The following is a 27348-nucleotide window of genomic DNA, read 5'->3' as shown; positions in this document are numbered from 1 at the left end:
TCTTCTTGATTGCAGCGGTAAGAGTAATCCTGACGGCAGGCAAACATTAACAACCAGCAAATGTGCTCAATTTGGGTAATGAAGAATTAACTCAGCAGTTATCTGATGTGATCGCATTAGTAGTGCCGTGGTGTTCAAATATGCTGATGCAGAGCAGATTAAGCATGAATGAATGGAGCAGCAGAGTGAGTACAATGGAAGAGTGCACCAAAACAGAACAGGTCAAAGCCGTATGAGTCATAACACAAGTCGACTTCTACCCAAAACTAAACTTTCTGTTGAATGAGAAAGAGAGAGAAGCAGAGGCAAAATAATTGAAGGTGAGCAGCCAAAATGAGTGTTTTTGAGCTCAGATGACAATACTTTACCTCCATTACTGTGCAATTTATCCTCCTCAAGTTGTTCTTCAGAAAGAAACGGGGGGGAAAATGTGTTTATTGATCTAGCAGAGACACAGCTGAAGTAGTCTGCAACATCCTACTTTTCTTTCCATCTGTAGTTATGTATAGCCAAAAGGCTGTTCAGCAAAACAAAACTATGTTGGTGGAATTGATTGGGGCTATGCAGTAACACATAGCTGACTCTGAGCAACAGTTACCTCACAGTCTTCAAAAACTGCTTTTGACCACAAAGCCACATTTAATGCAAATTTCTGTCAACAAAAGTACACTTTTTTATGTTTGTGTCATTATTTTTTCTACCCTGCGACATTGTCTCCAAGGAACTATAAGCATCAAAAACACAAACTTCAAACACAATATAAAACCAGCAACATCAAATGAGCTTCGGAAAATATCTCCCATAAAAGGTCTCGGTGGAATTGCTAAACTTGATGAAAAAAAAAAAAAAGCCTGCAGCCATTCCTATTCTGTAATGTTATGAAGAAGAGTCCGCGAGGAACGATGAGTTCTGGGAAGAGAAACAAGGGACATAATATGGGGATTTTCAAGGGTCCCACTTCTTCTTTCTAAATATATGCCTACTTAAGTCATATTGGTTTCTTACATTTCTTATTAAAGAGTTCTTTTTTACCAGAAGTTATGCTAAGAAAATACCGAAATAAAGCTAAACTTTTAAACAGATGCCCCTGGAAATTGTTAAATACAAATGTGACAGAGATCTGAAGACGTGAAGTGTTATTCATATTTTATATTGATGCCTTTTTTCAGAAATAAACATCACATTTGCAAAGATTGATCTAGAACATACGTCCTGTTGACTACTGTAGCCAAGCCCGCCTTAACCTGCCATCAGGCCCTGGGGCTGATGGTTTTGTAGGCCCCCTATTTAAACAACAAATCAAAGTCATTGAGAGCATCGGCAGGCTCTGTGATCGCACTTCTCCACTCTGCTCTATGCGCGCCTGGTCCTCTCCTCCAGATGAGTGACGTATCGGGCCTCCCTCATGTATTTGTCCGGTTGCTGTTGGCTCCCTCACGTAGCAAGTCCTCGTTGTCCTCTCCATCTCCTCCAACAGATAATGTCCCTCCTGTCTGTTTTTCCTCTCACGCCACTCCATCGCTATCAGAACCAGACGGCCTACTTGGCTCCAAGGCCCCGCGGCCGGCACCGCTGCCGCTCGGTACAGAACTCATCTGTCCTTCCTCCTTATCCTGGCCTACAGGCTAAAAATAACCTGTAAGCTTCGGCATTTTTTGTAATAGCTGCTTGTCTCGAAACTCCTTTTCCCTCAACAATTTCCTTTTCCGAGCGCCACTCTCAAACTTTTTCTTCTCCAACATTTTCTCCTTAACAACCTTCTTCTGTCACTCAATCAGTCACAATTTGAATAAGTCACATGTGAAACATATTCTCATTCTAATTGGCTGTTAAGTGGTGCCCACTGACTGTTACGGAGTCAACATTTTTGAGAAAAATCTCTGGAATCCATCGATCTGATTGATTAGCGGAGCAAATGATCAAAATAGTATCGAGGGAAGATATTTTCGTTTGGATTACTGGTCTGGGGGAAGCTCGCGAGTGTGTGTGTGTATACGTGTGTGTGTTTGTGTATTTTTGCGTTTGTGTGTATTGTGTTTGTTTCCCGGGGAAAACACTCACGAGAAACACCGGCTGTTGTTATGCCTGCTGTGACGTAAAGTTACTCCGTTCTCCGCTTGTAATTGTGCCGTTACAAGCTTCAAAGTTGTTTTTATCATCTGAATTTGCCGAAACAAGTTTAATATTCTGAAAGCCAATACTTTGTTCATTTGAAACCAGATGAAAACAAACTGTAACGGACCCTGCCGTGTTATCTATGATTACTATACGCCTTACATTCATAATTTCAGCGGAGGGAGGGGAACAGCAGAGTGGCGAGGGAGAGATGTCTTCTTCCCTTTACAAGCTTCAAAAATCTATTTATCGTGTGATTTTGGAAATAAAAGTTTCATATTCTGAAAGCCAAGACTTTGTTTATATAAAAAATGTTTAAAACATCCGAAATAAAAAAAAAATATTTGAATTTCTTTTTTTATTGGTTCATGATAGGCCCCCAATTTCCGTAGGCCCCTGGGCTTTAGCCCAGGTCAGCCCGTGCATTAAGGCGGCCCTGACTGTAGCTCGAGCCTTGGATATTACTCAGTAGGGTCTCTCGAGTGAAGCTGTAGCTGCCACTCTGTCCTCAGTGTGGCTGTGTGAGTACCACAGGTGCCTGAACCCACATTAAGAGGCCCACATCTCAACCCTAAAAACCCCTTCAGAAATCAAGTTCCAGGAAGGATGAGTGGGCTCAAAAGACTGCTTGTCCACCAATGTGAGGGGGGGATGCTTAATCAAGCCTCTTTTATTAGCAGGAAAAGCCATAACCAGCCACTCAGAAATGTCAAAGTCCAGCTTGACCCAGCATGAACGACTTAAACTAATCACAGGCCAGTGAAGAGTTCTCACCTCTGAGGCTGAGAATATGGATCTGTTCTATAGGGGAAGTTCTGGTTTCCCTTACATTTCCAATCAAAGGGTCTCTTATTCTAAACAATAGGGAAATGGCCGAGTTTTGTGGCATCCATTGCTGTCTGTGCAGTGTCATTTGTGCATTATTCATCATTCAGGAGGTTTTTCACAGGAATAGTATTATCCTACTCAAAAACACAATGATACAAATAGCTTATTGCTCAATATAATTTCTCTGAATACTTAAGATTAAGATCTTCAGGTGGTTTTAGAGTTTAACCAAGAGTCATATAATATTTTAATATTCTCCTCATCTATAAAACAAATGGATATGGTGAGTCAAATTGGTAAACACGTGAATAAAGCAGTTTCATTTAAAGCAGTTTCATTTAAACTAATTTAAACTGCTTATCTTTCTTACAGTGCAGACGCCTTTCCGCTTGCTCTTGCCTCTGCTTACTTTTTATGCTGATTTTCCTATTCTTATTCTCTGAAAACTTCGAGCAGCGGCTCCTGGACATTAACTTATCACTGGGACAGTTAATCTTCATAAATAGACGTAGGGTTTCAGCCATATTTCAACATTTTTACGACGACCTCAGTCTTACAGTAGCGTGGCCTAGCAACAGCTAAAGCCTGGTAGGCTACTGCATGCTATTTAGCTTAAGCTAGTTAGCAGCAAAATGCCTCCGTTCTCTACAGATTACTTCCACAAACTTCTACAGAAGATGGCCGTGTTGGAAATGAAAATGCAACGGTTGGAAGTTAACGTGGAAGTGAATTGACTAGGTTGGAATGACACCACTTTACCAGTATTGCAAAATAATGGAAAAGGGTATGCTAACTCACAGCTAGTTAGCAGCTACAAGGGTTCCAAGGAACAGGAGGGCTGTGTACCGGGTAATACATCTACAAGTGGTAGTCCTCCCTGGAACTCTCTGGGTGCAAAGCCTAAGAGTAAATAATTTCCATGGGATTTGGGAGGACGAATAACAGGCAGAGCCCAGCGCTCTGAAATCTGTGATGCGACCGGTTGGCCTGCATTGTTATCACCCAGGAAGAGCGCCTCTTCAACCCCTGTTCCTACTTGGAAACAGCCGTGGACAGCTGCTAAAGGGAGAACTACAAACAATCCTCCTAAACCACCAAGTGTGCCAATCCAGAACAGATACGCTCGGCTGACCGAGAGCCGGAGATCTCTTTCTGATGACCTGGATAACCTGTCCTCTTCACACAGCAGGGTAAGGACCAATAGCTACTCCAAAAGTAAAAGGCTAGAGGGAAAGCTAACGACTGGGCCTGAAACTCTGATTGTGGGTGACTCTGCTGTAAGAGATGTAAAAGGTCTGTGCAGTAAGAACAACATCAAAGTACTCTGTTTTCCCAAGGATGTGGTCTCTGACTTGACTGAGAAGATCCTGCATATTGGGGCTGAACATCCGACTGTGAAGAATGTGGTACTGCACATTGGAACAAATTATGTTGTGAAACAACAGTCAGAAGTGCTGAAAGAAGACTTTAAATGTTTGTTGGAAACTGTCAGCTCTCTAAATGTGGAGGTGTTCATCAGTGGCCCTCTACCGCCAGTCAGAAGAGGAGTGGAGAGATTCAGCAGATTGTTTGCACTGAACGCATGGCTTTCAACAGCCTGTACTGACCATTCTGTTCATTTTATTGACAATTTTAACTTTTTCTGGGATCGCTATATAAATAAAACTTGATTTGATTTGATTTGTTACAAAAAACCTGACTGATAGTGTGTTTAACGAACTTAAACTAGCTTTATTAAATGTCAGGTCTTTGGCAGGAAAAACATTTGTAATCAATGATTTTATCACTGAGCACAATCTTGATTTTATGTTTTTAACAGAAACTTGGATTGAACAAAATAACAGTGCAGCTCTTCTTATCGAATCAACACCTCCCAACTTTAGTTGTATGAGTCAGGAAAGAATGCATAAGAAAGGAGGTGGAGTTGTTATTCTGTTCAATGATTTCCTTCAATGCAGGAAGACATCTTATGGGAACTTTGCTTCTTTTGAATATGTGGCCCTTCAGCTGAAATGCTCCTCTCGAGCTCTGTTCCTAAATATCTATAGACCACCCAAATACTGTGCAAGCTTTTTTGATGATTTTACCGAACTGCTGTCTATAGTGTGTATTGACTTTGACCGTTGAGTCATTGTTGGTGATTTTAACATCCATGTTGACAACCCCCAGGACAGAGGGGCTAAAGAACTGTTTTGTGTTCTTGATAGCTATGGACTGACTCAGCATTTGACGGAGCCCACGCATAATAAGGGGCACACTCTGGACTTAATTATCTCAAAGGGTCTGAATATCTCTGAGGTAGTGGTGACTGATGTTGCACTCTCTGACCATTCCTGTTTTTTCTTTGAGAGCTCTATTTCTGTTCACAAAAATGTTCAAAAAGAGGTAACCACAAAGCGATATTTAACTGAAAACACTAGGGAAATGTTTACTCAGAATCTTTCTTGCACACTTGCCCCTGCTAACATCTCAGTAAATGAGCTAGTAGATCATTTTAATTCAAAAATTCAAAATGTTATAGATGCCATTGCTCCAACTAAGGTAAAGGAAGTGTCTGGCAAGAAAATATCTCCATGGAGAAAGGCCATGACCGTGAAAACAGAAAAAAGAGAATGTCGAAAAGCTGGTGGCGAAAAACAAATCTCCAGGTTCACTTTGAAATCTATAAATCTATAAATAGAGACTTGGCCTTTATAATGTGGAATTGAAAAACGCACGACAGTCTTTCTTCTCTGACATCATTACCAAAAACAAAAACAACGCACGTGCCTCGTTTGCTACCTTCGACAGACTAACTTACCCCCCAGTGTCAGTAACCTCTGAATTTCTATCCACCAGGGCGTGCAATGATTTTTCCTACTTCTTCGCTTAAGACCTTCCTTTTTGATAAAGCTTATAGTTAGGGCTGATTAGATTCAGCCCCTAGTTTTGCTGATATAGGCTTAGTTTGTCGGGGGACATCTTACTTCTTCCTTCTCTCTGTCTATACCTGTGTACTCTCATGTTCCGATTAACCCAGCTTCGCCAAATGTCTTTCTTTTTGGTGTCTATATACGCCGGGATCCGGAGTCCTGGATGATCCTGCGGTCCTGTGTCCTGGATCGCGAGCCCTGGATCGCGAGTCGTGGCTGTGGTCCTGGATCATCGGTCCTGGATGGATATCCTCGTGGATTCATCTTCCTATTATACACACATGCATTTCCAAACATTTGGACTACCTACGTTGTAAATGTATTATCTTTTCAATTTACACACGGCATCTATTGCACGTCTGTCCATCCTGGGAGAGGGATCCCTCCTCTGTTGCTCTCCCTGAGGTTTCTCCCATTTTTCCCTTTAAACTGTGGGTTTTCTTCGGAAGTGTTTCCTTGTACGATGTGAGGGTCTAAGGACAGAGGGTGTCGTATTGTCATACTGATATTCTGTACACACTGTGAAGACCACTGAGACAAATGTAACATTTGTGATATTGGGCTATATAAATAAACATTGATTGATTGATTGATTGATTGATTGATTGATTGATTGATTGATTGATTGATTGATTGATTGATTGATTGATTCACTGACAAAATTCATAAAATCAGATAAGCAGTCAGTGCCTCTGTATCAGGTACAGCAAATGTGTTGTCCCTAAGTCCACCTAATATCAATTCAGACATCATGACACAATTCCATCATAAAAACATGAAGGACATTATTCAACTTCTGAAATCCTCCTCCTGCTGCCTTGATATTATTCCAACAGGATTTTTCAAAGATGTTTTGCCTTGCATGGCCTCAGATCTACTTCATATAGAAAACACATCTCTTCACTCAGGTATTTTTCCACAGGCCCTGAAAACTGCAGTCATTAAACCGCTCTTAAAAAAGAATAATCTAGATGCTTCAGTAATGAACAATTACAGGCCCATATCAAACCTCCCATTTCTAGGTAAAATCATTGAAAAAGTTGTTTTTCAACAGTTGAGTAACTTCTTGCATTTAAATAACTGTTTGGATGTGTTCCAGTCAGGCTTTCGTCCAAACCACAGCACTGAGACTGCTCTTGTAAAGGTCTTTAATGACATCCACTTAAACACAGACAGTGGTAGAACTTCAGTGTTAGTATTATTAGATCTCAGTGCTGCGTTTGACACTGTTGACCACAACATATTACTCGACCGACTAGAAAAATGGGTGGGACTTTCGGAAACATTTCTAAATTGGTTTGAATCCTACTTATAGGACAGAAACAACTTTGTTTCTATAGATACATAGAGCCTCAAGGCTCCATCTTGGGGCCTCTTCTCTTTAACGTCTACATGCTACCACTGGCTCAGATAATGAAGAACAACAAAATAAGTTACCATAGCTATGCAGATGACACACACACATTTACGTAACAATTTCACCAGGAGACTATGCTTCAATTCAAACACTGAGTAAGAGCATTGAACAAATCAATGACTGGATGTGTCAGAACTTTCTCCAATTAAACAAAGATAAAACTGAAGTAATGGTTTTTGGAGCCAAGGCAGAACGTATAAAAGTGAGCGCTGAGCTTCAGTCTGCAATGTTCAAACCAACAGATAAAGCCAGAAATCTAGGTGTAGTCATGGACTCTGACCTGAGTTTCAACAGTCACATTAAAACAGTTACTAAATCAGCTTACTATCACCTAAAGAATATGTCTAGGATTAAAAGACTAATGTCACAGCAGGATTTGGAAAAACTTGTCCATGCTTTTGTCTTCAGTAGACTGGACTACTGTAATGGTGTCTTCACAAGTCTCACTAAAAAATCTATTAGAAAGCTGCAGCTGATTCAGAACGCCGCTGCTCGAGTCCTCACTAACACTAAGAAAGTGGATCACATCACTCCAGTTCTGAAGTCTTTACACTGTCAAAGAATAGATTTCAAAATATTGCTGCTGGTTTATAAAGCACTGAATGGTTTAGGCCCAAAATACATTTCTGACCTCCTGCTAAATTATGAACAATCCAGATCTCTCAGGTCTTCAGGGACTGGTCAGCTTTCTGTCCCCAGAGTCAGAACTAAACATGGTAAAGCAGCGTTCAGTTATTATGCTCCAAATATCTGGAACAAACTCCCAGAAACGCTGCAACTCTTACTACTTTTAAATCCAGGCTGAAGACTTTTCTTTTTGTCGCTGCTTTTTATTGAACTATTCATATCTTAGACTGCACTGTAACTTTTATCCATGTATTTTTCTTTTAATGTTTATTTTATTAGCTTTTCTTTTTAATGACTGATTTTAAATGCCATTTTCTTAATGTCTTTCATTTTTTGTAAAGCACTTTGAATTGCCTTGTGTTGAAAAGTGCTATATACATAAACTTGCCTTGCCTTGCCTAAAGGAAGAACATTTATTTCTGTGATTCTCCGACGCTGTGCAGCTGCAGTTCAAGTTTTCTCAGCTCGTTCTTTAAACACTTAAAAGTGAGACATTCAATGACTACATTTCTTCATCCTAAGATCTAAGAAGTGTGTTATGAACCTAATGCTTATAACTAGATACAAATTATATTTATGTTAGACCAACAGACAACAAAATACAACGGACCATTACCTTCATTGAAATTATAAATATTTCTAGGTTTGACATTTGTTGGAATTTGTTAGGATGACTCAAGTACACCACTCTATTTTACATTTTAATGTGGAAATGTTACATAGTACTGCTAACATGCACACCTTTCATGCTGCCTAGCCTCAGTAGGGTGGTCAATTCAGATGAGAGTCAACGTGAAGCGTATTGCTTTAGTCGGGTCCGGAGGTGTGTTTTGACACATTGGCCAATTTGACCTGTCCATTTGAAAACCAGTACCTTGCTAAATCTAACCAGATTGTTTTTGGAAGTGTGGACCAATCACCATAAATCCAAATGATGTGCTTCCCTTCTGTAATTATATTCTTGCACGAGACCGCCTCAATTTAAAACTGCTTTTGACAGTTCTTATCAAGCTGATAGCCAAGTGAAATGCATCTGCAAGTGAACCAATGAACTTAAATCACATTCATAAAACTGTTGCTTCAAGTAATGAGTCAATTCATCAAGCACACTAGTATCTTAGCAACTGCTTCTGCAAAAAAAGTGACAAGACTCGACTGAATATCTTGTTTCACATGATCTCACCTAAGCCAAAGCCTCAGGCAATAAAAAAAACAACACATGCTGCCAAACGAGATGAAGAACACAGACTGAGCGTAACCCCTTTGAAAACTGTGATTTGAGTTCATTTGCGTGGCTTGTGCTTGTTAGAGAGACAGTTTTTGAAGTTACTTTTCATACAGGGCATTGATCGGATTTTTTTCAGAATCACATAATCATCAATCTTCCATTCTCTCACTCCTCCTGAATAACGTCGCATTTCCACCTCCACTGTCGAACCAAACAATGCACCTCAAGCATTTTGCCTCTCCTCTGCAGTGATTAATGCAAGTGGCACACCCAAACACCATTGTTGTGGCAATCTTAACATGCCGTGTGGCTTTTGAGAAAGGCAGATAACAGCGTTATAATTGGCCTAATTACCTCTAGAATGTGTTGCTGCTTTGGGCTAAATGGCAGTAAAATGCCACGGGACAGCGGCTGGTTTATCTGACGGCCGCTGTAAACAGGATTTGGTGAAAAGGGCAGTGGCTGCGTTCAATAGATGAAGTGTCCCTATTGAATCTTGACTCTTTTAAGTTGAGGGTTCATGGACCTTCTCGCAGTGTAGTCAGTGGGACTCAAAGTCTGCTAATTAGATAACAGCCAATAAGGATCACCAAGGGGTGTTCAGGAAGATGGGGGTTCGGTCAATCTTCTGGTCCTTTCTTCCTTTCCCCGTTTCATCTAATTTTTCTCTTCACGACATGACAACGTTTTTCTTCTTCACCTCCTGTCGTCATTGCCTCTTTCTCACCCTAATTTTCTCTCATGTTATTCCACATCCCCCTTCCCCTGCATGCCTCCTTCACTTTCCCCTCCTTCGATCTCCTCTCTCGCATATTCTGTGCCTCCCTCTCCTCTGCCTTTCTTCGATTCCTTTTTCTGATGGCATTTGAAGCCAATTAGGTGTTTGTGAAGCCGTCTTAAGATCGAGCATGGGGACTTTTTTTTTTTTTTAAGCAATCAAAGATTACAGGTTTAAAGTCACAGAGGAAACCTGTCATGCTAAGACAAGATAAACACTATTAGCCTGATAAACAGACAAACTCATATTTCAAAAGTTGTCCAAGTGAAAATGTTTGTCTGTGAAAGTGTGCGAGGACTTGTCTAGAGGGGCGGGCTGAATAATGTGTTTATATTGCGGCACAAAGGACCGACCGGCTGCCTCCGAATTGTATGACTCATCCTCATTGCAACTTGTGGACTGCAATCCCAAGAGCCTGTAGTGAAACATTCTATTAACTTAGCATTAGTTTCCTTCCTCCCATTACACCACAGAGCGCCATACATTCACGTATTATATTCTCTTCTGCTCTACATGTGATGTAGCCTACAGTACGAACTGCCAAGATTGCAAAGTATATGAATGTCATTGTCTGCCAATTTTAACATAAATCCTGATGACTCATAAACTGGATCAACATATTTTCCTTTTGAAAAACATGTGCCATACAATCTGTAAATCCTTTTTCTCTCATTCATGATGGTTGAAAATATCTGTACCTTTGCAACAACGTCCAAGATGTAAGAACATCCTCTGCTTCTTGCTTTGCGGTGTGTAAGAGCTGCATGTCATCACAGGGTTCGTAATGCCCATTAAGAAAACATGCTCTTCTTCTATTTTTGCATATATTCATGCTGAAACACACAAACTCGCACAATCCCACCAACTGTGCACACACACAGATGTGCAAATGTGGGGATGTTGTGAGGCAGTGACATTTCTCCCTCTCCGAGCTCAGTCTGGGTAAGGATATGAAGAACTTTTCCGCCCAGCCTTTACTATTTCTCTCAGTTCAAAGTGCCTCTCACCGCTCTGTGCACTGCTGGTGGTGTTGCATTCACACGTCTACAGCCCCCACCCCTTAAGAGAGCCCATTAGTGACCAGAACCTGCCTCTGAGGGAGGGAGGGAGGGAGGGAGGGAGGGGAGAGGAGTACGGTTGAGACAATGGGCAGAGAAGAGAGGCAGAAAATAGATTGACAAACAATAAGCAGGAGAAAGAGAAGGAAAAAAGTAGACGGAAAAAATGTAACGAAGACAGAAGGGCATAAACATAGCCCAGACCTTCATGGTAGATCTTGAAGGATAGCAGATTGTTTTCTTGCAGTTTCTTAAGCTATAACCCTTAGGTTTGACAAAAGAAACGTAGGTGCTATGTTTTTCCAGAGCTTTCATCCACATTACATGGTGTTTCAGTAAATGGAGTTTGCTTATTGGGACTGACGCATGGATCCTTGGTCATGAAATAACAGGTGGTCACACAAAGGGGACATAACCAATATGTTGTTTTAATTGAACTGTCCAAGGTTTAATGACTCTATCCATAAATGCATGACAATGACAATGCTGCTGTCCAATTAACCGATGCAAGTAACATGTATATATACAAAGTATGCTGTTAGTAACACAGCTGAACAGCAAGGGAAATGAACAGACAACATAAGCTTTCTGTGAACACCAAGACTGAAATCATTGAGGTGCATAAAGCTAGACGGGGGCAAAGGTCCTCCACAGTGAGTTCAGGCCAGACAAAGATCAGGGAGGCCATTCGCATCCAACCCTTTTAAAACACAGTGGGTGGTTTCATTATTTGTGTCTCCTTGATTTCTTCACTTGCTTTCCTTATCTTTTATCTCCTCTCTGCAAGGATGAAGCGAGGGCAAGAGGCGAGGATGCAGGAGCTGAAGATGCCAGATGAGAAATCCTTGGTTCAATAGCATTAAGTCTTCATCGACGTCAGTCAAGACGTGCTGCACAGCTGTGTGTCATGTTTGGAGGAGTGGCATTTATACGTCACCCCGCATAGGGTATTTCTGTGTTTTCTCGCTCTGAGCTCCTTCAGAAGCCTCCTCTCTCCTCAAAGTGCAAGGTGGAGGTAATGAGATGTATTCTGAATATCCATGTTTAGGTCATGTGATGACATACGAGATATCTACATCCAGTGAAAAAAGTAAGATGCAGCTGGAAGCTCCAGAAAAACTTGGCGAACCATGAGTGATGATATTAGATTTTATTTCATACCCTCTTTCCAAGATCAAGAATTTACTTTTATAGTCAGCTGTAACTTAACTGAGAGCATTAATATGTTGATTCTAAGACACAACAAAATGTCAGTCTGTTAAACACTGACAGAACTGTGAGATAGCTGGAAAGCAATCAATATATTCCAGCAATTTACACACCTCATATAGTGTTTTTCTCTTTTTTCAGGCCAGAAGGGGGAGGGCAACAGGATGGGGGCTTCGGGAAAAACAGACAGATACTGTAGCAGCAGTTGCTTACGAGTTGGTGCTATAGTTGTAGCAGGGATTGTCAAAGCCACTTTATGCAATTAGGTGTGAAGGAGCATCCTTATGGCATTCTTGCAATGGAGTATTAGGTCAAGAATATACATCAAATATCAGATTATATAATATATCACACTCGTTCTAATAAAAAAGGAATATCTACAGCAGGTGCAAGACGGGAAAGAATCCAGACTGAAACATTTTTAGATTCATTATGAACAGCCAAAGTCTAAGACAGTGACAAAAGAGAGCTGGTCTCCAATGACGCCTGAAGCCTGCTCTGAACCCAGCTGGACCGAGGCATGGGCGGCTGGGACTCCCTGACGGACCGCCTCTCTATCTTTCTGGATCAAATCCGCCTCTGTCCCCAATCAAGCCAATGAGACGGAAATTAAAAAAGTTATAGAAGCCCACAGGTGGTGAACAACTCCAGCAGTCTGACAAACCATTACAGAGTGCAGCTGTGTACCTGCAGAATCACAAAGAGCCTGTTTTTCACAGGAGTGCAGTAATTACAAACTGGGGAAAAAATAAATAAAAAAGCTTTGAAGAACTGCCAAGTTAAACCTCCTCTAATGAAACACTCTTTTAATAAAGCACATTTCTGTTAAGGGCACATTGAAGAAAAACTACTCGTCAAATTCATTTGCTTAATTATTCATCAGAGCTTTCCGTCTGAAAGGACATCTGTTACAGAACAGAGCGTGTGCGAGAGTGTGTATGTGTGCGTGTGCATGTGTGTGTTTGAGTGGGAGTCGAGGAGAAACAGATATGTTATCAAACGGGTTTACAAAAGGTTGTTACTAAACACAAGGACCCGTTTTAGTGATGTAATACTGCCCCCTTCTGGTTCGTCTGTATCATTGCACAGTCTTTGACCTCACATACTGAGAACACAGAGTGGCCTGTACCGCCACCTGGTGGAAAACATGAAGCAGAGAAATCCACTTGTGGCTTCACAGCATCAGCAATACAAGTCCACACACACTGTTTGTGACAGCCGAAAAAAATACAATACAATACAAAAAATACACTGAGCCCATCTTTATATGGATTATTTAGAACTAGGTCTGCAAAATAGGACAAATTGCCATTTATTTGATTGATTAATATGATATGATTGAGGATATGGAAGGAATTGATCATTTTTGCATTATAATTGTCATTATCATTTAAAATATAATAAAATACCTGAAGTAGAATTTTCAGGAGGGTCTGTATCCAAGAAGTATTTTTTGTTTAGTCTGTGTAGACTATGATTTGTATGCCGGTATATCTCTGCAGCTCCACAATACTTTATTCAAAATTACGTTTTTAACACAAATCTGGCCATAAACAAATATTAGGCTTCCTCGCACTAGTCCATATTGCGATTATAAAAATGTTCCATTAATTGTGCAGCCCTATCAGGAACATAATCGTGGAAAGATAAACATCTGATATTGTTAGACAGGCGTTTTATAAAGTGGCTTACGGCTAAAGAATAAGAGTGAACATTTCCTATTTTAGGGTCCTTAACAATCACTGAGGCCCAATCCCAAACAACTATGTTAAAAACATATGAGGTTATCATGAGGTTGTTAACATCACAATTTATCAGTGGATGTTTGCTGGAATTGTTTGTAAACAGCGTGTTTCCTGACGGACACACACAGCGTTGAGTCCGGTCAGGTAGGGCAGCACGTGAAGTCAGCACCGATGCAGACACAGGGGGTGTTTCTCAATGTCAAGGAAGGATGCTCCAGAGCCACTATTTCAAGGATGCTACGTCATCGAGTCCCGCCGAAGGACTGTTCCAATGTCCAGGCTCCTTGGAATTCTACCGAGCCCGGCGTCCTTCGTAGCGAGAAATTTCGAGGCTGCACATGTGTATTCTCCGCTGTCTTAAAATCCCCACAATGCTTTGCACACGGACCAATTTCCAAATCTTTGGCGGAAATCGCGCTCCATTTAACGTGGGGCCTCGCATATGACGCACACCTGCACACCTGTTAGCCTGTTCGACCATTCTTCGTTTTCCGAGGCTAGGAAGGATTCTTGCCTCGCTTCTGAAGGAAGTGACTTGCAAGACATGTCCTACCAAGGAAGCATCCTCCTAGCCTCGGAAAACGAAGAATGGAACAGGCTAGCAAGTGTGCAGGTGTGCGTTATATGAGAGGCCCCGCCTTACATTTTCCGCCAAAGATTTGGGAAATCGGTCCGTGCGCAAAGCATTGTGGGGATTTTAAGACCGCGGAGTCTACAGATGTAGCGCTTCATTTCAGGCGCCTACCCGTGCGGGTCCGTGATCGGCACGGGGTGGGCCCCTGCTGAAAAGGAAAACCCCCCGCAGGACTTGATACGCCCCCTTGATAAATACATTTAATTATAATGAAACCAGCTGCAATGGATCATGGCTCCACCAGGGGGTGCCGTGATTAAAAAGCTGCCACACTGGAACTCATGTGAAATAAACAGCTGATAGATCTACAGTCCGTGCGCAAAGCATTGTGGGGATTTTAAGACGGCGGAGGATACACATGTGCAGCCTCGAAATTTCTCCAAACGAAGTACGCCAGGCTCTGTAGAATTCCAAGTATCCTCGACATTGGAACAGTCCTTCGACGGCACTCGATGACGTAGTATCCTTGAAATAGTGGCTCTGGAGCAGCTTTCCTCGACATTGAGAAACACCCTCGCTGTTTGAGGGCTTGATAACCCACTCCCCCTCCACACTCGTTGGTTTGGAGCGGACCCTCCGCGCGAACTGAGGGGTAGTGTGTAGGGGTAGGGTGCAGGGCGTGGTTTGGGATTGGGACTTAGTGTCAAATGTCACCTGACCTGATAAAGCAGTTACAGCCAATCCCACATACGTTTTCTTGTCAAAGCAATACAATCATTTTTTGCACAGATTTTACTCAGGAGTGGGTCTTCTACTAATCACAGGGTCAGCAGGTAAATCTCCTTCTAAGATCATGAACAAATCTTCATGAGTAGGACACTAAACTACAAATTACTCACGATGGTCAGACCAGGGTTTGTTCGGTAGCTCACTGCCATCCTTGTTTGAGTGTGTGAATGAAAGGCAATTTGTAAAGCACTTTGGATAGAACGTGTGATATAAATTAGGTCACTTACTCTACTCTTTAGTATGCTCTCTTGCGGACAACATTTAAAAAATGTTAACCTCCGCAGCTACAAAACACTCCTAAAAATACAATTGTTCTTCATTGTCGTTCAACATGTGAACATCCACTAAGGCACGTTTTAGAGTTGATGTTTTATATCATGTGCAAAGTGGATGCTTTTACTGGCACATTATGGAGTTTCATTCATTTGTCTTTTACAGAATAAATGTGAAATTCTATGTGCAAACAGATATAAAGAAAGGACCGGCAAACCTGAGGGAGCCGGATGTAAAGCACATCGTGCCCTTGTGAAACAATTATATTAAAAGCAGCAATAAATAATAACTTGTGTGTTGTGAGATTTAAACTTCTACAAAAATAAGGATGTCACAAAGCTGAACATTATTTTGTTCAGTCTTAACTACGATGAGCTCTGCTCAAGTTAAATGTGGGTGAATTTATGTGATAACATTTAGGTTTTTAATTATTTTGAGGTTCTTGTACTTACATAAATATCAGAGTATGTTGTCCAATACTTCGTGGTCAAATTTAAATATATAATAACCAATACATTATGATACATTATTTTAAAAAAAAACTACAGTAAAAGGAGAAACTGTGCAGTTTTAGAATTGTATAAAAATAGCAAAATACCATTTATTATTATACATCTTATCATTGATTGCTTCATATTTCACAACTTCATGACATGAAAGCCGTTGCTTTCAACAGGTGGTGTCTTATCACACAAAGATAATTGTCTGGCATACAAGTAGAGGTTCACATTATTTAAAGAGTGTTTAGAATAAAGAAAATAGCTGAACCTCTGTGACTGAACAGTGCCACCTACTGAAACACAAACAGTACTGCACACACTGTGTACTTTATACCTAACTGGGACTGGTATTGGATTAACACCACAGCAAGACAACTAGCATATTATACAATCATGACAAACCTAAACATGTGGAGGGTTTGTCTGATTTAAACTTCATAAAGGGCGAGTAAGACATTTCTGACTGAAATCAGGAATGAGGTTGCTTTTTTGTTACATACCTTACATTTCTGTAATTGTTACACATTATAACAAATACATTATAACTCTTGTAATTCTAATCTTCTTTATATAGTCTATCCCATAAATATAACTAAATATAAACAATGGTTTGGAAAGGGCATAAAGAATTCAAAGATTGTTCAGCAATTATTATTAAACCATTAAACTGTAACCTTTACATATTACAGTGTTCATGTGTATGTTGATTTAGGATTTATATTCTTAATAAAGCTTTATTTATAATTATGAATACCTGCATCATTGACACAACACTATATCACTGAAATGTACTAATCATTTTAGGATGATTAATGCCATATGGGCAGTTATTAATGTGTGGACTGATGTTTGTATCACACTCATCACAAATAATATGTTATTACATTGAAATATAACTGATTTTATATTGATTTGTATCACAGATTATATTCTTCATAACTATGTTTCATTTGTTGTTTTGCCTGTTTTGCCATCCTGTCACTGTTAGGGATAGTCTTACACTGCGACCTACAGTATAATGTACTAGACTACCCCCATGACAACAGATATAAACACACAAACAATGCAATGCATCCCCTTAAAAACATTTTTCTTTCACTGGATTCGTTAAAAAAAATGACATGAAGTCCATCCTCTGATGGTGTATGAAATAATCTCATCAATCCTAGCAATCAGTTAGAGGGTTTAATTGTGGTATTATATTTATATATATTATTTTACACGTGCGCATATATATTTTGTTTATTTAAATATACGTATATATATATATATATTCTTATTTTTTATGTCATGTATTTCCATACTATGTCGTAGGTATATCTCTAATTACTGAGGCATGTACTGTATAGGCACTATGTTTGAAAATGCAAATTTGCTCAGGGACATTTGCTTCTGTGGTTTCAACATAAAGATAAAACATGTGCCCCTAATATCTCTGTTCCTGTACCTCAGCATTAAGATGTGTTTAAAAAATGGAATTCTACATCTTACACATTGTATACACACATCTTTAAAGCAAGTTAATGAGGTAATTGTTGTTGTTGTTGTTGTTGTTGTTGTTGTTGTTGTTGTTGAGTATAGTCTTTGTATGTTCTGGTTTATGAACTACCAATTGTAAATATCTTTTTACATTGCTGAAAACTTGCCATTGGTTCTGAAGTATTTCAGATAATATAATTGCTTCCCTAGTTTGGTTGTATAATTATCGTGTACCATTGTTGCACATCATTCTCTCCCCCTCCATTCTCTCCCTAGCCGTTTGCTGTAACAGAATAATTAAATACTACAGTACAGAAACACATTTTACAAAAACAAGTTGTTCTTTAGCAGCTGGCTCTCAAGTCTCACATGTCCTGACTTCAATGTACTACCCTGCAACAATAATGTATATTTGTGTATACTCTAAAGACAAATGTGTGTGATTTGTATATTGCACCTATTAAAGTCCCCATCTAATTCCTGTTAACCTTAAAACCTGTAATAGTTGAAATAATTGTTCTGAGTCTTATGTTTTTAACTTCCAAAGCAACATTTCATGAGAGTATGGTACGTTTATCTTAAACAATTTTTGAATTGAATTTACAGAATTACTACAGTTATAAAAAATGACAAATACCATGGGAGAAGTTTTTGCCGTTATTGCCCACCCCTAGCTCACACTTTACATGTAAAATATAACATGCAGGCCAAATCTGGATATTGACAATTGTCAATAAAGATTTGTTTAAAAGCTTTGATGTAGGAGTTTGATTTCAAGAGGATGTAACACACCAGTAGGCTTAAAATGGAGGAATCTAATGCCTAAAATATCTGTGCTATCCTGTGTGCTGAGACGTCCTAAACGAAAGAGAAGCTTGCATATGGACATTGCAGGAGACGACGCAGCTGTGGACAGTTTAGCTAAACAAGATTTTCACATTTCGGAAAAAATAAATGTTATATGTTATGGCAATGAATGGCAGGATCAACCTGGAAATCATCCAAAAAAATGGATGCCATATTTTTAAGTGCTGAAGCTAAAGTAACGTAGTATGTAAGGTGAATTTCAGACTCATGTCTTTAGAATTGTACCAATCGTCTAGTTTGTTCTTTTAACTTATTATACTGTCTTTTTCGTACCTTACAAAAAAAGCATTTAATAAGCCGAGATTACTTTTTTCACTTCAGGGATAATGACAGGGGAACATAGTCGTCTTATGCTGCAAACCTTTGAAAGCTTATAATACCAAGTTAAATAGAAAAGTACTTAAAATGCCACATTTCAAACTAGTTAAGAATGTCATTTTTCAGATTCTAGTGTTAACTGACTATTTAAAGTCAGATATTTGAATGATAATGTGTATATCTGTGTGAGCTTATCTGTGTGTTTCTGCGTGGACCCTCACCGAGCTGGTGGGCATTTCTGAGGCAGGACAGGGAGGCGTTGAGTCGGGCGCACTCCTCTTCGTTGGCACCAAACTTCTGCAGCAGCTCACACACCTGCTCCTCGCTCAACTCCAGCAGGCCCTCCAGGGTCACCTCGCCCGGGCTCATCTCCTGAAAAACACGCACACACACCGTGTAAGTACATGACACACGCATTGTTACGATCAAATCTTAATTAAGGGAATGCATGGTTTGCACTTTGGCAGCCGCAATTGACAATGAAGAGAAGATGTGGGGGAAATGTTGAACCCCTTTTTTAGTGATTGTGTTTTATCTTCAGTAAAGAGAACAAAGATGTCACTGCGACAATGTTGGGTTGTCTGTGTCACTTTGAAAAGCATCAATGTGGCTCTCTAATCTTTCACAAATGAGACAAAAATGTACACGTTTAAGTTTAAAAAGCTGCAACTACTGTAGCTGACTAATGTGCTGAGAGACCTGCCAATCAAATCAAATGTCTAGTAATCAAATCATATTCTAGCTTCAACAGCGTTTTTTCTGAACACACATTTCTCCCATTTTAAAGCGATTTACAAGATGTGATGTTTACTATTGAGAGCATACATATTGGTAATACATGTTTTTATTAGAAGAGACAAAAGCTTCCTTGCAGCCAGCATCTAGCGGCAATATATTATAACATGCAAAGAAAAAAGTCCACAGTTTAGTTTATATCAATTAACAAAACACAAGAGCAAACGCTAAACTAAAACCAAATCACACACAAAGCACATTCACAGTCAGTGAAAGGTGAAGAGAGCAGGTGACACATTTAATGTTGAAAATGATCAATTCTGTTATATAGCCTTCACAGTCATCTGCATGATATTTTGGTTAGACAGCACTCTAACCTGTAGATAATCAAAACCGTATTTTTTATTTGAGAAATAACACATTAAATTCTCGCTATCGGAGGTAAGATTTCCTTTTATAAAAAAGATGTGTGTCTGGAAGTATTACCTGTGTGACCTCCTTCCTCAGGTTGACGATGCGGAACCAGTGTCCGAGGCGGGGGAAGTCCTCCAGCTCCACACTGCGCTCCTCTAAGGCCACTTTGCACTTACAGGACAGCTGGCGGCTGAAGTACTTCACCAACTTCCCCTGAGGACAAGAGGGATCGATACAGTGAGGCAGGGCTGGACATGTTCTACTTATTTTCAACAATCAATATAAACCAAATATATAATATGATACTGTAGCTATTCATTTGTTTAAAGCAGAACTGTCCTGCACAACAGACTGAAAAACCATAAGCATTGACTTTAATTAAATGTATTATGTCAACAGATTCACATAACTGTATTTGGTTAGTTGTAAGCAATAATATTTAGTTGAACCTAGTATTTTTTATGTATACTTATTATTGTTGCTTATTATTAATACATTGAATTAAAGTCAACGTTTCCGTTTTTTCAATGCATGCAACTCATTAATTGTTGTACTGTAGAAGAAGAAAATACATGTGAATTTAAGAATAAAGAATGTTTAATATGATTTAGAAAATACACTGACTGAACTTGCTTTTTAGCACTTCACCATAACGTATGTTAGCGTTTAATGAGAACAACATAGTCTTTGTTGATTAGGCCTGTTCTTGTCACTATCAGGATTAACAATAAATAAAAACCCAATAGTGGCATATGCGTTAACCGCTGCCTAGTAGGCCGGTTCGAACCCCGATTCAGCCGAATATTCAGGTAATGTCCTCCCTTGTCTCCCCCTTAATCTCTATAATAAAAGGCCCTCTCTGGTCCAAAAGGGTACTTTAATAAATAAAAAAAACACAGTAGTGGAAAAAGTGGAAAAAGTGGTAGAACCACAGCAATCCTATGTAATCCTGTTACAAGCACCAAAGATCAAAGTTGTGCCTCACTGAAAATGACATTAAAACACTCTCCCTCCCGCCCACCCCCCCATAAAGAACAGCAGCAGTAGTGGTCTGTAATAATTGATCATTTATTTAAGTGTGCAGTAAATGTAAATGTTTACTATCTTTGTAAATACCATTAAATATATGTTTTTCATGCAATATTCTCCTTTTTACTAATTGAGTGTCAAAGTTTAATTCACGATAAATTTTTGGGAGGTTTTCATTTTGAAACCCCATAATTGTTCTCTTATGTCATAGTACTTGTATTGTAGGTTAAAAGCAGGTGAAGTATTTTGTACTTAGTAGCCCATTCCTCTACCGACGATAGTACACTGAACAAAAATATAAATGCAACACTTTTGTTTTTGCTCCCATTTTTCATGAGATGAACTCAAAGATCTAAAACATTTTACACAAAATAACCATTTCTCTCAAATATTGTTCACAAATCTGAACAAATCTGTGATAGTGAGCACTTCTCCTTTGCCGAGATAATCCATCCCACCTCACAGGTGTGGCATATCAAGATGCTGATTAGACAGCATGATTATTGCACAGGTGTGCCTACATTAAAAGGCCACTCTGACACGTGCATTTTTGCTTTATTGGGGGGGTCTGGGGGGGTCCGAAAACCAGTCAGTATCTGGTGCGACCACCATTTGCCTCACGCAGTGCAACACATCTCCTTCGCATAGAGTTGATCAGGTTGTTGATTGTGGCCTGTGGAATGTTGGTCCACTCCTCTTCAATGGCTGTGCGAAGTTGCTGGGTATTGGCAGGAACTGGAACACGCTGTCGTATACGCCGATCCAGAGCATCCCAAACATGCTCAATGGGTGACATGTCCGGTGAATATGCTGGCCATGCAAGAACTGGGATGTGTTCAGCCTCCAGGAATTGTGTACAGATCCTTGCAACATGGGGCCGTGCATTATCATTCTGCAACATGAGGTGATGGTCGTGGATGAATGGCACAACAATGGGCCTCAGGATCTCATCACCGTATCTCTGTGCATTCACAATGCCATCAATAAAATGCACCTGTGTTCGTCGTCCATAACATACGCCTGCCCATACCATAACCCCACCACCACCATGGGCCACTCGATTCACAACATTGACATCAGAAAACCGCTCACCCACACGACGCCACACACGCTGTCTGCCATCTGCCCTGAACAGTGAAAACCGGGATTCATCCGTGAAGAGAACACCTCTCCAACGTGCCAGACACCATCGAATGTGAGCATTTGCCCACACAAGTCGGTTACGACGATGAACCGGAGTCAGGTGGAGACCCCGATGAGGACGACGAGCATGCAGATGAGCTTCCCTGAGACGGTTTCTGACAGTTTGTACAGAAATTCTTTGGTTATGCAAACCGATTGTTGCAGCAGCTGTCCGAGTGGCTGGTCTCAGACGATCTTAGAGGTGAACATGCTGGATGTGGAGGTCATGGGCTGGTGTGGTTACACGTGGTCTGCGGTTGTGAGGCCGGTTGGATGTACTGCCAAATTCTCTGAAACGCCTTTGGAGACGGCTTATGGTAGCGAAATTAACATTCAATTCACGGGCAACAGCTCTGGTGGACATTCCTGCTGTCAGCATGCCAATTGCACGCTCCCTCAAAACTTGCGACATCTGTGGCATTGTGCTGTGTGATAAAACTGAACATTTCAGAGTGGCCTTTTATTGTGGCCAGCCTAAGGCACACCTGTGCAATAATCATGCTGTCTAATCAGCATCTTGATATGCCACCAGTGGTGACTGGTCATTAGGGGCAGGTGGGGCACAGACCCACCTAGTGTCAGCAGAAAGTATTAAAATAATGATTACAACAAAATGCAAAAAATAAATTTAAATATAAAATATATTTTAAGATCATGTTTAATCATCTGATTCGTCTGTACATTGCTGTTTTAGTATGTGTTCTTCTAATTAGTGTCTACAGTGTGTGCCTATTGAGCTGTTTGTTTAGAGCCATGTGGGACAAAACCCGATCCTGCCCCTCCCTCTCACTGTCTAAGTCAGGGGTGGCCAACCCGCGGCTCTCGAGCCGCATGCAGCTCTTTGCCTAGTTTCATGCGGCTCTTCAGTTCATATCGAATTGTGTGAGTTTGGGGGAGAGACACTGACTCCTGACAAGTGTTGCACGGTGTACCGATACTTGAAAGGTACCGCGATACCCTGCCGTTAAAAACGTTATGATTCCTCCGTTTCATTAGTATCAGTATTTTAAGAATGATGGGGAAAAGTACTCCGGTGAGAAAGCACCGTTTTACTAAGAGCTGTGTGTGTTCAGCGCTCTGCTTCCACTCCCTGCACTGCAGCCGTGCCTGCAGTCCTTCCCCTCTCCAGCACGCTCTAAGTGCCTCCCCTCTCTCGTGCACGCGCTAGCTGCCAGAGCATGTGAGAAAATTAGAAGCATGGCTGCAACTGCCGCTGCGCCTCGGCTTGTTGACAAAAATGACGCCAGAAGCGAAATTTGGAAGTATTTGAGCTATATCTCTGACAGTGAGGGCAAGCCTACGGACACCACGAAGCCTGTCTGTCAGACATGTATTAATTTTATTTAATACGAATTCTTGTCATTTATTTCATTTATTGTTCTCATTGTTTAAAAGTTTGTGTTATGGTTATGGTGTGAAATAAAGCACAATAATTACATTTAAGACTGTTTCCCTTTTTTTAAGAAAAGTATCGAAAAAGAATCGGAATCGCAATTCTTGACTTGGTATCGAAACCAAAATGTTGGTATCGTGACAACACTAGCTAGCTACTCCTGACAGTTAAACCTGATATTTAGTAGGTCTGTTAAGTAGGGGTGTAACGGTTCACAAACATTTCGGTTCGGTACGTACCTCGGTTTTTAGGTCACGGTTCGGTTCGGTACGTTTTCGGTACAGCAGAAAAAATTATCACAAAACATAACATATTTTTTTTTAATTATTATTAAACTGTGAATAATGTATTCACTCAAATAAATACAAAATATAATAAAATAAACATTAAGGTGCAGCATTTCGATAAACTGAAATAATCTGTATTTGAACTTTACTGTACTAGTACTCACAAAACATAAACTATTAGTTTAGGGTTTTTAATTATTATTAAACTATGAATATTCACTCAAATAAATATAAAATATAATAAAATAAACATTAAGGTGCAGCTTTTCGATTAACTGAAATAATCTGTATTTGAACTGTACTGTACTAGTACCTAAGCAGCCAGTTTGACATTATGACTTGCTTGTCATTGTATTTTCATGTTTTTTTAAAGAAAGATGTACTTGTCCACATTGCTTGCCGAAAGGGCAGATCTGCTGGCACTAGCAATGTCTCCTGCCGTGGAGAACACCCTCTCGCTAGGGACAGAGGTAGCAGATACAGCCAGGTAGCGCTTTGCTAACATGGCAACATAAGGATATTTGCCGTTTGTAATAGCTTTGGCTCGGTCTGAACTCTCTGCGAGTGGTGGAGGCTTAAATGCTAGTGGGAGTTGGGTTTGCACTTCAGTCTTTTGGTACCGGTGATATTCACGTTCGGGTGATGCCTTTTCAAATGAGTGTGCAAGTTTGATGTATTGCCAGCCGCGTAACCAATGTTAGTTGAACAATGCCGACAAACAGCTTTGGTTCGGTCCACCTGTCTTTGTCCGTCATCCTTGTACGTAACTGCGAAACCAAAATGTTCCCAAACCGGAGACTTCAATGATGCTGGAGGATTTTCGAGCTCAACTTTATCTGCGTTCGCCATTTCGACAGTTCCTCAAATTACTGATTACATTTGAACGCATCCCTCTGACCAGCTCGTCCAATGAAATGACTTGCTCGCTCTATGACGCGTTGATCACAATGGGTGCAAATTACTCTGAATGCTGCGACGCAGCACCTGAGATTACTTCCAAAAAGTTCTTCACGTTCTCAATTTTTTACGTTTAAAGTTATATGCGTTCGGTACACTTCGGTACACACGTGTACCGAACCGAAGGGCCCGTACCGAATAATTTCGGTACGGGTACGTGTACCGTTACACCCCTACTGTTAAGTATTGAATGCTGATCATTCTGACGTAATTTGGCCGGTCAAAGTTGTTTAGGCTCGGATAAAATCGCTCCGTTACTTTCGTCCCGTGTTACTTTCGTCCCGTGTTACTTTCGTCCCGGCTCTCCCTACGTGTGTATGTGTGGTGTCAGGTGTCAGTATGAGAGGATGACAGTGCGTCTAATATTGATGTGGCCCAAGAGCCAATCACAATAACACCTGCGATGCAGTGAACCAATCACCTTTGAGGGGGGGGGAAACCTATCGTTGATTAAACACTATCCAGTGTTTCCCCTACCATTGTCTTGGAGGGGCGCTGCGCCCCGCCAACGGAGTCCCGCCAACGGAGCCCCGCCAACGGAGCCCCGCCAACGGAGCCCCGCGCCCCCCCCCCCCTGAAATTCAAGGTGTTTAAAAAATATGTACTTTTTTTTTAAAAATATATATAGGACCAAATTGCAAATAATCTATAACTACTGTCACTTTTCACATTGAACATGTGCTCTTTTATTAAATAAACTAAACGCTTTCATTTTAAGTTGTGAGTTTAGTGTTTTTGACCCTAAGAAACACTGATGCATTAATCAATAACAATAATCCACAGCTCCTCTCTCTGCTCCAGAGGATTTAAAAAATATATATCCCAATGCCACAAAAATGCATCAGTGACGTGGTTGAAATCTTGTCTCCAGAAAACAAAAAACTGAAACAAGCGCTATCAGTGACTGTGTTTGATGTGGCTCTTTGCAGTAACATAGAAAAAATGTGGCTCTTAACCTCTGACTGGTTGGCCACCCCTGGTCTAAGTGAACAGTGACTGTAAAAACTACACTGCGCATGCTCAGAGTATTTTAATGTGCGTGGCAAAAAATAATGACCATAGGGGCATAGAGCTGCCATCCCCACCATACGTCATCTCACATAATTCAGAGCTGATTGGCTGTAAGTACGTGTGCCGCGAAAAGTGTGGTGTGTGAAGAGCAGGTGAAGAGGAGGAGAGAGACGCGTCCTAAAACCAGGAAGTAAGCTGTGCATGGCTTCCCTCCACAAAAAAGCAATGAGATTTCTCCATAGGATTTTAGAAAATAGCTCAAAATAAGATCTGTGGGAAACGTAGCTGTTAGGTAAATGTACGTTTTGTTCAGCCGGATAATATCCACATGTCTACCCTACTTTTATAATTTTCGAATCATAAATCCATCATTTAGATTTATGATAGACTTTTGAAACTACAAGAAGATAAGGAGGACTTTTACAAACAAGTAATAAAGATTTTTGTCCAGAAGGATAGGCAAATGGACTTCATCTTCAAGTCAAGGTAAGACCACAATTGTATTAAAAATGGGATCTTACTAAGAGAGAACAATTCAATATTTAAATGATAAAATTAAAATGTTTGGGTATCCTTCTGTTGAACTGTCTGTTTAAAATTAATTGAAGCATCAGGCTAAAGAGGCTTTTGAAAATAATATTATATTTTGATTTAGGTCAAAATATAATATTTGTAAACCTGAAGAGTCAGTGCCAGTATATATAGACATATATAAGTTCTCATTCATAACACTCCGTCCGATGTCTCACTATGGGATGCGCCTCATCGCGGAGCAAACAGAAGCATCAATCTCATTACGCCAATCCTGATTGGCTGGTGATCTTGACGTCAGCGTCAGGGAATTCACCCCCTATAAGTAGCTTGCGCCACGACGCATGCGTCATTCAAACACCTCTTCTCGCTTCAGAGCACATCTCTATAGTAGCCGGACAAGCTTAGCGGTCCACAGACTGAACCCAAATATCCATTTCGGTCGACGGGCGCTCGCCGGCTACTCCTTCTGCTTTGCAGGAAGACGGTAATACTAACGCCAGTTAGTATTAAAATCGACCTCGCCCTTCTCTTCCCCGGAAAGTAAGGTAGGTCTGATTTTTTCAAGCTAGCAACACACCTGTTGCTAGCTCGCTCCCTCACTATCGACACCACGGTAGCGAGGAAGTTTTTTCGTTTCTCTTCCCCACGGAGGAGGAAAGGATTAAAGAAAAGTGTGGTGTGTGAAGAGCAAATCATTGAAAAAGTTGTTTTTCAACAGTTGAGTAATTTCTTCCAGTCAGGCTTTCGTCCAAACCACAGCACTGAGACTGCTCTTGTAAAGGTCTTTAATGACATCCACTTAAACACAGACAGTGGCAGAACTTCAGTGTTAGTATTATTAGATCTCAGTGCTGCGTTTCACACTGTTGACCACAGCATATTACTAGACCGACTGGAAAACTGGGTGGGACTTTTGGAAACAGTTCTAAATTGGTTTGAATCCTACTTAAAGGATAGAAACAACTTTGTTTCTATAGGTAAATACACATCTGAGTTGACAAATATGACATGTGGGGTTCCTCAAGGCTCCATCTTGGGGTCTCTTCTCTTTAACATCTACATGCTACCACTGGCTCAGATAATGAAGAA

At 40.5% G+C, this 27348-nt stretch overlaps 1 protein-coding gene across 6 annotated transcripts in view; it reads right to left on the bottom strand.

The window, feature by feature from the left end:
* The window catches only part of ksr2 (kinase suppressor of ras 2), a 189674-nt gene that overhangs the window by 95696 nt on the left and 66630 nt on the right, over positions 1-27348 (bottom strand). For 5 of the 6 annotated variants that reach the window (XM_034092087.2, XM_034092085.2, XM_034092086.2 and 2 more), the window contains exons 2-4: positions 19939-20079; positions 18939-19089; positions 369-404 (exon numbers count right to left, since the gene is read on the bottom strand). In XM_034092087.2, the coding sequence (XP_033947978.1) occupies positions 369-404; positions 18939-19089; positions 19939-20079 (328 nt within the window). The remainder of the gene's footprint in view (positions 1-368; positions 405-18938; positions 19090-19938; positions 20080-27348) is intronic. The other variant, XM_071204343.1, reaches the window with a different exon arrangement.

This window comes from Pseudochaenichthys georgianus, chromosome 9, assembly GCF_902827115.2.
Source record: "Pseudochaenichthys georgianus chromosome 9, fPseGeo1.2, whole genome shotgun sequence".
Lineage (NCBI taxonomy): Eukaryota > Metazoa > Chordata > Actinopteri > Perciformes > Channichthyidae > Pseudochaenichthys > Pseudochaenichthys georgianus.
This window is presented reverse-complemented; position numbering and strand designations above follow the sequence as displayed.